This window comes from Phyllostomus discolor, chromosome 6 (assembly GCF_004126475.2).
Source record: "Phyllostomus discolor isolate MPI-MPIP mPhyDis1 chromosome 6, mPhyDis1.pri.v3, whole genome shotgun sequence".
In the NCBI taxonomy this organism is placed as follows: Eukaryota; Metazoa; Chordata; class Mammalia; order Chiroptera; family Phyllostomidae; genus Phyllostomus; species Phyllostomus discolor.
This window is the reverse complement of record NC_040908.2, coordinates 110370099-110382537: the sequence shown is the minus strand read 5'-3', so window position 1 is coordinate 110382537 and position 12439 is coordinate 110370099. Positions and strand designations below refer to the sequence as shown.

General features: G+C 37.8%; 1 protein-coding gene across 9 annotated transcripts; it reads right to left on the bottom strand.

Moving 5' to 3' along the window:
- Positions 1-195: 195 nt before the first annotated feature.
- Positions 196-8741, bottom strand: CREBZF (CREB/ATF bZIP transcription factor). Of its 9 annotated transcripts, none has more exons than XR_004903862.1 (4): positions 7396-8741; positions 6765-7185; positions 5944-6012; positions 196-4167 (listed from the first exon to the last, which is right to left on the bottom strand). XR_004903862.1 is itself a non-coding variant. In XM_028517542.2 (2 exons), the coding sequence occupies exons 1-2, from the start codon at positions 8460-8462 to the stop codon at positions 7170-7172; spliced, it is 1083 nt and encodes a 360-aa protein (XP_028373343.1). In that variant the 5' UTR covers positions 8463-8741; the 3' UTR covers positions 585-7169. The 9 variants fall into 9 exon arrangements, 1 of the variants encoding a protein (XP_028373343.1); XR_004903861.1 differs by having other exon boundaries at positions 7108-7185; positions 7396-8740; XR_004903864.1 differs by having other exon boundaries at positions 7108-8741.
- Positions 8742-12439: the final 3698 nt, after the last annotated feature.

The following is a 12439-nucleotide window of genomic DNA, read 5'->3' as shown; positions in this document are numbered from 1 at the left end:
CAGAGGGATCAATTCCAGTATACAGGTAATTCAGGCCCAACCTGAGCTCCTCTAATGATATAGTTACATATTTTAAAAGTCACCTTATTTATAGCCTTGGAAAGCTATATTCCTGGAGGATTGAAGCCAGTTCTATCTTAGAAGTTTCCATCTAGTGTGGAACAGTTTTTGGACTCAGACTCCAGCCTTTAACTGTGATGCCAATCAAGCTAACTATCCTCTCTGGCCTTCAATGTTCATCATTAACCTCACTTGAGTGGTTATTACATAACATGTAATTTGCCTAACAGTGACAGTATCAAGCACTCACATGGCAGCCATATTCTTCCTATTGCTCCTGGTTTTGTTTTTGGAAATATCCTCATCTTTCCTCATTTCCTAAGATACAGTGTTTCAATTTTAGGCATGACCTATTGTGGTCCCCTTCCTAAGACTTCTGATCTCAGTTCTTTAAAACCATTTTCTTTTGTGACAGCATCTAAATCAGTACTTTCCAACAACTTTCTGTGGTGGTGTATATCTGATTGACGTTAGCTATTAGCCATTGAGCACCTGAAATAATGACTAATGCAACTGGGTAACTGAATTGTACATTTTAATTAAATTTTTAGCCACATGTGGCTAAAGGCTACAGTATTGGACAGCACCTATCTAGACACACTGTCCTTACAAAACAAGTCAGTTGTACCAGATTACTACATGATATCACAGATCATACTCACAAGCATCTTAACTATTCCTTCCAAATATAATGACATAACTGTTAAGGAATCTTATGCTACTTAAATCATGAAAGGAGAACACAGCCTGTCACCTAGGAAAGGCACCTTGGTGAATGGATTTCTCCAGTGCAGCCCAAGATTAGAATTTAAGTAAAATTTAAAAATATGTATTTTTAATTTTTCAGAAAGCAAAGACTTGTTCTTTTAGCAGGTACTTAAAATGTATTATTCCCTACCAAACTTACACAAGAGATGATGCCAACTAGAAGGCAAACTATTCTTTTACAATGGATATTCTCTGGATTACCCCTGGCTGGTGTAGCTCAGTGGATTGAGCACTGGCCTGTGAACAAGGTTCAACAGTGCAATTCCCCAAGTGGGTTGCAGGCTACGTCTCTAGTACAGAGCATGCCAGAGGCAACCACAGTGATGTTTCTCTCCCTTTCTCCCCACCTACCTTCTCTCTAAAAACAAAATCTTTGGAAAAAATTTTAAAAGTAAAGTTTCCTATTTTACAAGCTAAAATACCAAGCTAAAACTCTGGCCCCAAATTATACATTGTATCTGCACTGTCACTTTTATTTAAATCAGAGTTCTACTTGTCACCATGAGAGGGTTGGGGAACAATGAATTAAAAGTAATTCCTGACTTCGAAAATAAGAAACCCAAATCACTAAATTTAAAACCCACTGATGTTAATTAGTCCAAATTGTTTCCTCAGATATCCTTAAACACTCCCAGTGTTTACTCCCTAGCATACCATTTATAAATGAATACAAGAATTTACAATGGTTTCAGGATTTCTCTCTAGTATGTGCTTTACATGGTATATTTCTTAAATCATCTTTTCAATTTAAATGGGCAACAAGCAAAAGAGCATGTTATTTTAAATCTGTTGCTATACAGCTATCTTACTGAAATTTTTGGTCATGGGGCAGATAAATAATGAATTATAGATCTGCATTATAATTTAAGGAAACAATCATTTGTAGCAAATACCTAAAGAACAGTGCCTCAGAAAAATAGTTTTTAGTGTTTCAGTTTAGTGACAGTAAACAAACCATTTAAATCTTTTACAATTTACTTATAGTTCTTTAAGTAGAAAAGATTCATATACTATTTTAAAATTAATATAATTTGCAAACCCCACGACTAACAGCCAGAGGTGGGGAGGGAGGGAGTCTAGGAAATTGACCTCAATGGGTAAACAGGAAAGGTACATACACAATTTGCAGTAACATTCTAAATAAAGGTGGCCCACTAATAAAATTCAAATCTCTGCACATTAGCACAACTACACAAATGTTTAAACACCATTAGCAACTAGATTTTTTAATTAATCCAAAACTGAGCAAAATATTCTCATCAAAACAAGTTACTTTGGATCAACAAGATTTTAAAATATTACTAAAGTCTGTTGTGAACTGGCTTCTTTTCAAAAAGTGTGGTAAATACCTGAGTAACAAATACTGAATGTACAAATTGGGGAAAGGAAAAAACTAGGAATTAAAAAACTACTGTCAGTAACCAAAGCAATGAAAAAGGTAAGTTAGTGAGCAACTTTCTATTAACCTATATCTAAAAAATATAAATATTTCTCTAATATCACATTATTTATGTTCCTAATTATAATTTACTTTCTGAATAAAAATTAAAATATCTCCAGTTTAGTTTTTCTGCATTTCAAAACTGGAAGTAAATGACTATTTGCAGTCTAGGCTAGAGCTCAGTCTGGTATTAAAAGACAATAGGGAGTAACCAGACAGACTATTGTGGTATTCAAGTTCAAATATATAAAATATACTGTGCTGGCCAAACAAAACACTACAAGTTTCTAATGAAAGCCCTCTCTCATTTTGATTCCTGGGTTAGGTGGTAACTACCTGGCTTCTGAAGAAGAAATCAGCACAATAAGATATAAAAATAAAAACATTTGGGAGGGTCTCAAATGCTTGAAAGTGAGTCTGGGAAAAAAAATCTAAAAACTTGAAAATATTTTCCTACCTAGTTTTCAGGTTGTTTATATCTTAAAAACCCGACCAAGTTAATAAGACCTTAAACCTTCAAAATGATGAACTTGGTAATCACGTATTTTAAGAGATAATTACTCATTATCTGTGAATTACCCACTCTGTGTTCCATCAAAGTGGTATAGTTGCCAAATAGTGTTGATGTCTAATCATTAGTTGTGGAATTACAACCATCTGTACTGTTTGTACTGTAAAAGCACCTATCCAGTCACATAAGTATAAGCCACTGGAAATGCTCTTTGCTGCCAGGTATCACAGACACTGAATACACTTAGAATACAAGACGCTGAGTGGATTTAATAAGGTTTTATATAATACCATTACAATAACCAAACTGCAGTTATGACTATGGAGAGAAAAGAAATGAGAGCCTCTGTCCTACCCTCTCCCACTTCTATCACCTGCCCAAATGTAAGACAGCACAGCTCAATCTAGACCAGGTGAAAGAATGTATTAACATAATCCAACAAAAATGAAATAAAACAATCCAGAGTTTTTAGTGTTTTTTCACACTGTAATAAACTGGAAAAATGTTTCAATTAAGTAAAACAACCATATTCCATGAAAAAAGCCACTCCCATCATCCAGAATACTAAAGCCCTTACATAACACTAGAGAAATTTTAATTTATGTAAAACAGTAGAAACTAGTATACCATTCATTAAAAATCTCAAAATATTCAAAAGAAAATATCAAATACTCAGAGAAAGCTCAATAAGCCAAAACCTCTGAATCCACACATCCTGGTATTACTCTGAATTGCAATTAACTACCCACATAGTTAATTATAAATCAACTTTTTCAAAGATATACAAACAATGCATCTATTTAAAAAGGTTACTCTTTATAGTTAAGGGCTGTACATTAACTTTCACATTCTACTTGGCAATATCTATCTGTACTTCAGATTATTTCTCATGTTCCAGGAAATAAATACAAACTCATGATGCCTGTGATCACTGATGGCCTGTTTATGCAATTCCACTCCACTAAATATAATTCCATAGAATGTGCTCTTGATAATGTAAAGAACCTAATAATAACTCCTTGATGAAATACTATAATTCTCTTCTCCAATGGTTACAAGTTTTTAAAAGGTATACGAAGAACTGAGTATCACTCCTATGAAAGACAAAAAAAAAGTCTAATTTTGTTCCAAAATTAACTTAGTCTCATGTATTTCTATTAAGTCTTTCAAGGATTCCAGAGAATCTTTTCATATCTCCATTTCTGGAAAGTGAAATCTGGAAAGTGAAACCAGTATAGAAGTAATTTGGGAACTTGAAAATGGCATTCATTTTTTCAGCAGATGCCAAATTTTTGACCGACATGGCTCCCACAATTACTTTGTTATCATCAGTCCAGTCAGTTAACAGGTTGTAGGAAAAGATTCGTTTTTTGCAGACACTGCTAAGCTGTTTAAAGAGAAGAGAGAGAGATTAATTTAGTGATTATAAAATGTACAAATATTTAAAATATTCTGAACACTTTTTGTCGGCTTATATCAGAAGTGTGACTACATTTTAAGAAACATGGACATTTTAAGTTAAGTCAGGTCAAGGAAGTGCAGAAACAGTAAGTCAATATGATAGAAATAGTAGGTCAATATGATGTGTTAGTTCAATTAATGTATGAATTCCTGTCACCATCAGAAGATGAATATTAAAAAGCTGTATCTTTAGTCTAGTTTTTATCATTTTGCCATAGAGACAAAATTAGGAGGAAAAAAATGTTGCCCAAATACTAAATTGTTTTCATCTATTACAGCAAGCAGCCAAACCTGAAAATTTCAAAACAATCCATATATTCCAGAAATCACCCTTATCCAACTATTATTCATCAGAACACAATTTTCTAAAAATAGTAAGACAACAGTTTTATATTAATCATAACCTTTTTAATTAACAAGTAATGAATAGGACACTTTTAAGATATTGTTTACTACATACTGAAATAAACAGATCTGTTGTAAATTCAGAAACTCAAAACATTTACAGTAAAATGTGCTTACACATAAATATGACCAAATTTATTTAAAGCCCCTGATAGATAGGTCCTAAATACATGCAATACCATGTAAAAACAAGACCATGAAGTTGATGTAAAAAATGACAAAATCACTGAGTCACCAAAATTAGAAAAAGAAAATGAAATGGAAACTAAGAAAAGACAATTAAAACCTAAGTAACCTAACAAAGCAGCTTTAAAAACAGGTGAAACTAACCACTTTCAAAAGTTCTTAATCAAGTATTTCCAAAAAACTGCCATTTATAAAATGACATTCTACAATCTACACTTGGAATTTCAAAGCATCCCAATTCAGAAAGCTTTTTGACTACTGTTTGTCCCCAGCCCAAACTTCAAATAATGCAGGAAAATCATTGACGTAAGAAGAAAATATTCCAAGGAATCATATAATTTTTAGAAAACGCACTTACTGCTTCCATAACCTTTTAAGACCCACAGTCAACATTAACAACAATCATTTTTCCTATTCTCATCCATTATTTTTCAGTGTTATATTAGAGATGAAAAAATTGTTTGAGCCCATAACTGAAAGATCAACAAACCTGATTTTATTATGACACCATATTTTTGTCATTGGTACTGCACAAAATTATATACAAAGAAATATATACAAAATGTTCAAGTATTAATTAAATTTCAATTCAAGGCTTCTGTTTCAAAAAGCTACATTTAACATATTCCATAAAGATAGCACAAATTAGTCATTTCAAATAACTTTTCCAACTACTTTTGATATATATAAATATATATTTGTATATATTTATATATATTTAAATATTTATATTTCAGTAGGCACTAAAAATCCATGCATTGTGAGGGGCTTGCTCCTGCACTTAGGTATAAGCAGGTTCATCACTCCAGGTTGTGAGTTTGGCTACTACCCATTCATGCTCAAGTGCAGTAGATGATTTTACAAAATCTGCTGTGATGCACTGGATACCAGAGACCAAATTAGGTCTCAAATAGCATTATCTAGCAACAAAACATTTACAGTTGTGCAAGAACAAGGATTCCATTTTCATAACCAAATAACAACAAAATAGAACATTTTGTGTGTAAGATAACTTACATCTTTGGACTGCTGGAAAATACTTTTTAATTATGAACATTTTAAAGACAGCAGAAGCCCTGATATTACCTCTTTTTCCTCATTCTTATACTACCTTTTAAAATAAAGCAGGAAATGTGGCCAGCAGCTGGTCCCGTCTCTTCTGCCCCAACAGCTGTATCCACTTTAGCACAAAGAAAAACAAGGATGCTAAATAGGTATATACTTTATCAAACAGTGATGTTTCACAAAGAATTCCTTAATGCCTCTTACACCAAAGGCCACCGTAACTCAATATATACAATTGGACAATAGATAGGAGTACTTCAAGGGAAGAATGTATCCCATCTTTGGAAAAAGAGTCAATCATGTCATTAAGTAGACAGAACCACTCAATTTCTAAAATTATTTTTAAATAGGACAAATACCTTTTAAATACAGAAAATAAGAAAATAAGATTCTTTGTGAAGCCTCACTTTACATGTTTTCATTCATATTTCACAACCTTCAAAATCTAATCATACATAAATTTAACCTAAAATTTTAATACAACAAAAATAAAGGTGTTCAACAATGTATTCATACTCAGTGACAGGGTAGTATCACTGTGCTGGTTCTCAAAGAAACATTCCATTAACCATTCTTATTCCTCCTTCAAGTAACTAACACAGGAGTCTGATATGCATGTTAATTTCCAATTTCTGTAATGGTGAGATATTAAAATCTATTAATCTGAATATTGTATTTCTGTATCTTCTACTTAAAACTAAAAGGCATTCTTGAGTATTTAAGAGTTATTTAGCTGTCACTTCCAGCAAAATAACTATCACATTTGTGCATGCCCCAAACATTTATTGTCAACCTCTGAAAAGTTGTTCTAAAAATTGGAATTCCAATTTGCACCTTGTACAACTCGGAACTTCCATTCAACTTCACCTGTTTGACTGTCTCCAAACTGTATCTCAATTAGCAGCTTTCAGTGTACAGTTGGAATCGATGTCATCCAAGGCCATGTCCACACTGGGGACAGAAGAGCTAGGTACACGCAAGTCTGAACAAGGGGACACATTAACAGCTATTTCAACCATAAGAAGCATCTTAAATACATTACTGACCAGCACAAGTCTGTTTCCAGGGTGGACAGGGCCCAAATTAGATTCCCCTCCCACCTTCCAAAAAAGAAAAAATAATAATCACACACACACAAAATTGAGATGTTGCCCATTAAAGTAGACTAAGCAGCAGAGCATGAGCGTTACGTGAAGAGATGGATCCTTACCAGGTTGTGAGGCGGGAACGACTGTTCTGTAACCCCTACAACGGAGCCTGGCAGGAAGGAAATCACCTAAAAAAGAAACTGTCAGAGAGATTTAATAGTCACATGTTATCATTGGGAGTTGGTTACAGTGTCACATTCATGCTTTTAGCTAAACACTTAAAAGATTCAATATTACTTTTTTTTCCTCCTGAAATGTGTCCAGTGAAGATGTCCCACTAAGGTGTTTTACATGGTGTAAGGGAGTTGAAAGGGGTAAACGCGGATAAAGAGCAGATTACTTGACCCTACATTTTAAGAGAAGACGACGCCTTCCGGGCGCACGCCGAGCAGAACTCCACCGACACCTTATCCTTGTCCACATGAAGACACACTCCTCCCGCTGAGTCGTCCTCTTCCAGCAGGTCCTGCTGTTGCTTTCCCACCGGCAACGCGTAGTCATGGTCACCGGCGGGCGAGTCTCTGAAGAGTGAGGTGGTCAGCCGCAGTCCCACGCCGCTCAGCCGGCTCAGCAAGCGAGCCAGTCCGGTCTCGTTGGCTAAGACAGCCCGTAGGTAGCGACTCTCCTCCTGCAATGCTTGCACGCGCTTGCCCAGCTCCCGATTCTCGACCCGCAGCTCCTGGTTCTCGGCTGCCAAGGCCCGGACTCGACTCTCCAGCCCCATCACGTACTCCTTTTTCTTCAGCCGATTTAGACGGGCTGCAGCCGCCGCCGCCTTCCGAGGACTCTTTGTCGCCGCCTGGGTGTTGTCATTGCCGCTGCCGCCGCCAACACCTCCTCCAGGGGACTTTCTCCGCCTCTTTTCGCCGCCGCCACTGTCACTACCGCTGCTGCAGCCTCCGATACCATTTAACAGCCTCTGCAGCAGGTCAGAAAACCGCTGCATCTCGGCAGCCGCAGACTCGTCGTCGTCATCTCCTCTCCAGAGGCCACCGCTATCCGAGCCTCCGCCGGAAGAGGAGAGGGGGCCCGGCGAGCTGAGCCCGGGTTCCAGGTGCCAGTCCGGCTGCCGGGGGTCCAGCAGATCCGCCAGTTCCAGCCCGGACAGAAAGTCCATGTCCTCCGTCTCCTCCCCGGGGACGTTGGCAACCGCCTCCTCCTCCATCTCCTCCGGCGAGGGCGCGCGCACCGCTACGCCGCCGCGACCCCCCCTCCCTTCCTCCACCTCGCCCTCGTCTCCGCGCGGCTGCTTACTGCCGGGAGATCCGAAGGCCGCCGTCTCTTCGTCCTCGGCCGCTGGTGTCACCCGGGTCAAGTCCGGGGACAGAGAGCACGGGGCGGCCTGCGCAGGGCTGTCGCTACGGGTTGGGGAGTCGGTGCCGGAGGCCGCCAGCAGTTTGGTAAGGATGTGCCTCATGGAGTCCAGCGGCGGGCCCACGTAGGCCCCAGCCTCCCAGACCGGGCCTCGCGGGCCCCAGAGACCCCAGGCCCCAGCGCGGGTAACCGGTGAGCCGACAAGAACGAAATTAAGGGGAAGGGCCGAGTCGCCTCCCCCGGCACTTGGCTGGCCTACGCTCCGCACCCAAGCTGGGGAGCGAAAGGGAGATCCGGACAACGAGGCGCTGCGATGACTCGACCGCGCCACCAAGACAACGGCCTAGGCGGAAGTCAGTCGTCTCGACCCAGCCCCTCCCAAGGCGTTTCGCGCTCCACCTGGCTCTAGTATCGCGAGAGTTCAGGAAGGTCTGGAGTGGGAATACTTCCAGCTTTCCAGTGATACCGTAGTAACAGCCTCAAAACTAACAACAAAACCCCGAGTTTATTGAAAAAGTTATCTGCCGTCTCTGCCTTCACTTCTCAGCTCTGCATTCTCTCCCACTCCTAATGCGACCACTCTCGCTCAGAAACGACCTTTAAGATACCAACTTCTGAATAAATTTAAAGTTATCCTGGATTTCTCCGGAATTTAAGACTGGTGACCAGGTCCCTCTTGAAATTGCTCCTTTCCCCTTTCGCTATACTACAAGATCTTTTCATTCCAACACTTAGAGCACTAGAAAAAAAAAAGGGCGGGTAAATAAATCATATACAGTTGAGTTTTCCAACTTTTTCTTATAAAAACTTCTAAACATACAGAATATAGTACAGATTTCACTCTAATTCAACCCAATACCCAGACTCAACAATTCAGCAATTAACGTCTTGCCATATGTGCTTTACCTGCATATAAGTGTTTGTAAAAACATTATTTTTTTCTGAATCATCCCAAAATTGCAGACAAGACACACCACCCCAACATACTTCATTATGCCTCTCTAAATATAAGGACATTCTCTTTTATAATCAGAACACTATTATCAGGTCTTGAGAAAACAATTATTTCGTAATACTATTACCGAGGCCTATTCAGATTTCCTCAGAATAATTTTTTATGTGGATATTTTCTTTTGAGCCAGGATCCAAATAAGAATCACTATATTTGGTTACTATGTTCTCAAACTAGATTAGTCCCTTTTACTTTTTAGTTTTTCTTCATATTGGTGTTTTGAAGAGACAAGGTCATTTCTTTGGAAAAATTCACCACATTCTCAATTTGTTTCCTCATAGTGTTATATTTGTTCCTTTAATCCCACAAGGTATTTGAGATTGGAAGCAGGTGACAAATACATTAGAAACAAAACAATTCAAACTTTTAATAAGCGAGATCAGTGAAAATGTAGATGAACTAGGAAGATAAGGATTTCCAAAAGAGGGAAAGGTTAGTTCAGAAAAACAGATAAATTGAGGTAACAATAGATTAAGTTTCCTGGCAGCCCAAACAAAAAACAGAGAGAGAGGGAGGCACAGAGAAGCAAACTTCCCTTTGTTTATACATGAGTAAAATAAACAGTGTATGTGTTCTTTAACCACTTTTCAAGTTCTTAGGTTTTAAACTTCTTTAGGGAATATTGAATAAAGCAGCAATTAACCTCAACACTAACTACTTTTATTTATGTGGCTGTTTCTTAGAAAGATAGAAAGTAAGTTCAATGAAAACTGGACATTCATTGATAGGTCCTAAACATCCAGATCAGTCCCTAGGACAGCTTAGATTTCAATAAATATTTGTCAAATAATTGAATAAAGGAGTACTCCAGTTTTGGCTGAAGGCATAATACTAAAGGCCAACTAATGAAAACAGTTCTGCCAGGGGCAAAATGACTATGATCTTTGGTATCTAGAAAAATAAATAAATGGCCACCATGTCCCTTTTAACCTTTCCACTAGGAAAAGCTTGTGTTAAAGTAGGATACTGAAAAGTTCAAGGTGACATATGTTTTGACCTGCCTTGAGTTACAGGTGTTTTCTGTGGCTGCTAATCCCATCCTACTGCATTTTCTCCTTAACAAAAATTCAAAATCATGGATTAATTTATTATATTTTTCCCTAATTATAAGATTTTGGGTTAAATATACATGCTTTAAGAGCCTCTCCAGTTGGACTATGACAAGTAGAAAACAGAAAGAGTAGAAAATTTTTACAAGGTAGCCTCAAAGTACAAAAAAGCAAGTGAAGCAAGAGTAAACCTCCCAGAAAACAGTTCTTCTACCCCTTTTGCCATTCATCCCTTTTCTTCTCCTTACTCTTCTCAGTCTTGATTTCTTCCAGTTGTTTTATTTTCTTTTTCTAGTTATAATGATCATTGCAAAAAAATTCAGAAATGTATTAAAAGTAGACAGATATTACCCACAATCTAACTACCCCAAAATAACTGTTATTAAAATTTTGCTATGTATCTAAAGAGATCTATGCACATACACATATTGTTTTGTTATATTTCTTTGAATTCTACTGTTTTGATATGAATATATTATGGACTTCTTCATGCAACTAAATGTAGATCCACATGCTTATTTTTGATGACCGTCTAGAATTCCATTTCTGGAATTTTACAACTTATTCACTGGGAACTCTTGCCATAACTAAAGACGGTAGCTAAAAAAATGGTAAAAGACACTGGGGAACTGACAAAAAAACAAACAAAACTCAGACGCTAATGCGTTATAGGAAGGGCCAGGTATGAAATAACATAGGAAGTTCCAGATCAAGTATTTAAATTAGGGTTGGCTGAAGGTCAGAAGGAAAAAGAGCCACGAGGTCTGCAAGTGAGAGAGGAGGTCTGCCTGAAGAAGATGGTGGCAGAGCTGATGGAGCTGCAGGGACCTGCCCAGCCACCCAGGCTCATGAAAAATGCTTGAAGCTGAACTGTGACTAGGACTGCTGAGTGGCAGTCCTAGTGCCTGGACTGCACTGCACTGAGTGCAGTTCTAGTGCCTAGAAGCCTGCCTAGTGGCAGGCTTCTTCTCTGAAGGACATACAGAGAAGCCACTCTCTTGGGATGTGTGCTTCCCTGGAGTCCAACATAATCCAGTGTAACACGCCACATATTTTCCTGAACCATTACACAGAGGCTAAGAACAGTGAACCCAAAATCCTATAGAAAAAAACTGCTGCAAAAGGAAGATGACTCTAAAGCCCACAAGTGCACATTCCAAAAAGGATGGAAATTTTTGCATAACCAGCCAATGAATAAATAAAAATATGGGAAACTTCTGGGCATGTTTTGGCTTGTAGAATTTTGGAAAGCGAGCGAAATTCTGGGTCTCATGGAAGAGGAGGGCTCTAAGCAGAAGTGCTCTTGGCACCTCCAAGATTGGAACTGTTAATTAAAGCCTGTTTTCTTCAACACTAACTGTTGGGTCATATGTGAAGGCACCAGGTCCCAGTTTGCTCAGTAACAGTATTACAAACCACACAATAATGCTGTGCAAATATCTTGGTTCTATTCTATATAACTTCCTTAGAATAAATTCTTTGAAGTAGAATTTTTATACAAAATATTTATACATAGACTCTATTACCTATGGAAAGGTATGTCTCACCAATGGTGCATGACAGTATTTAGTTCCAGCACATGCAATGACAGTTGATTTGTTCTTTTAAAAATGTGCCAATCAAAAACAAAAAGTGCATATTTTCACATGAATTTGCATTTCTTTTATTATGAGAATGTTAGTGTTTTTCATATACTGATTGATTTCTAATATGAACAACCTTTTCACCTCCTTAGTCCATTTTTCTTTGAGGAAGGAAAGGACATTTGTCAGGAAAAATGTTTGTCTTTTTCCTTCTTGATTTAGATGAACTTCTGCATTATAAGGAAAACATACCTTTGTCCCATATATATTTTCACCCAGTTGATTATTTATTGGGGGTTGGAAGGGCTAAAATTGCTTGTTTTGCTATGATTATTAAATAGTCAATCGTCAAATTTTTCTTCATGGGTTCAGGCTTTAATATTAAACCTAAGAAGTCTTTATTAACCTAAATAATACTAATATTTTCCTGTATGTT

Coding starts and splice junctions, on each gene's coding strand:
- CREBZF (XM_028517542.2), bottom strand. CDS start 8,462: ATGAGGCACATCCTTACCAAACTGCTGGCGGCCTCCGGCACCGACTCC.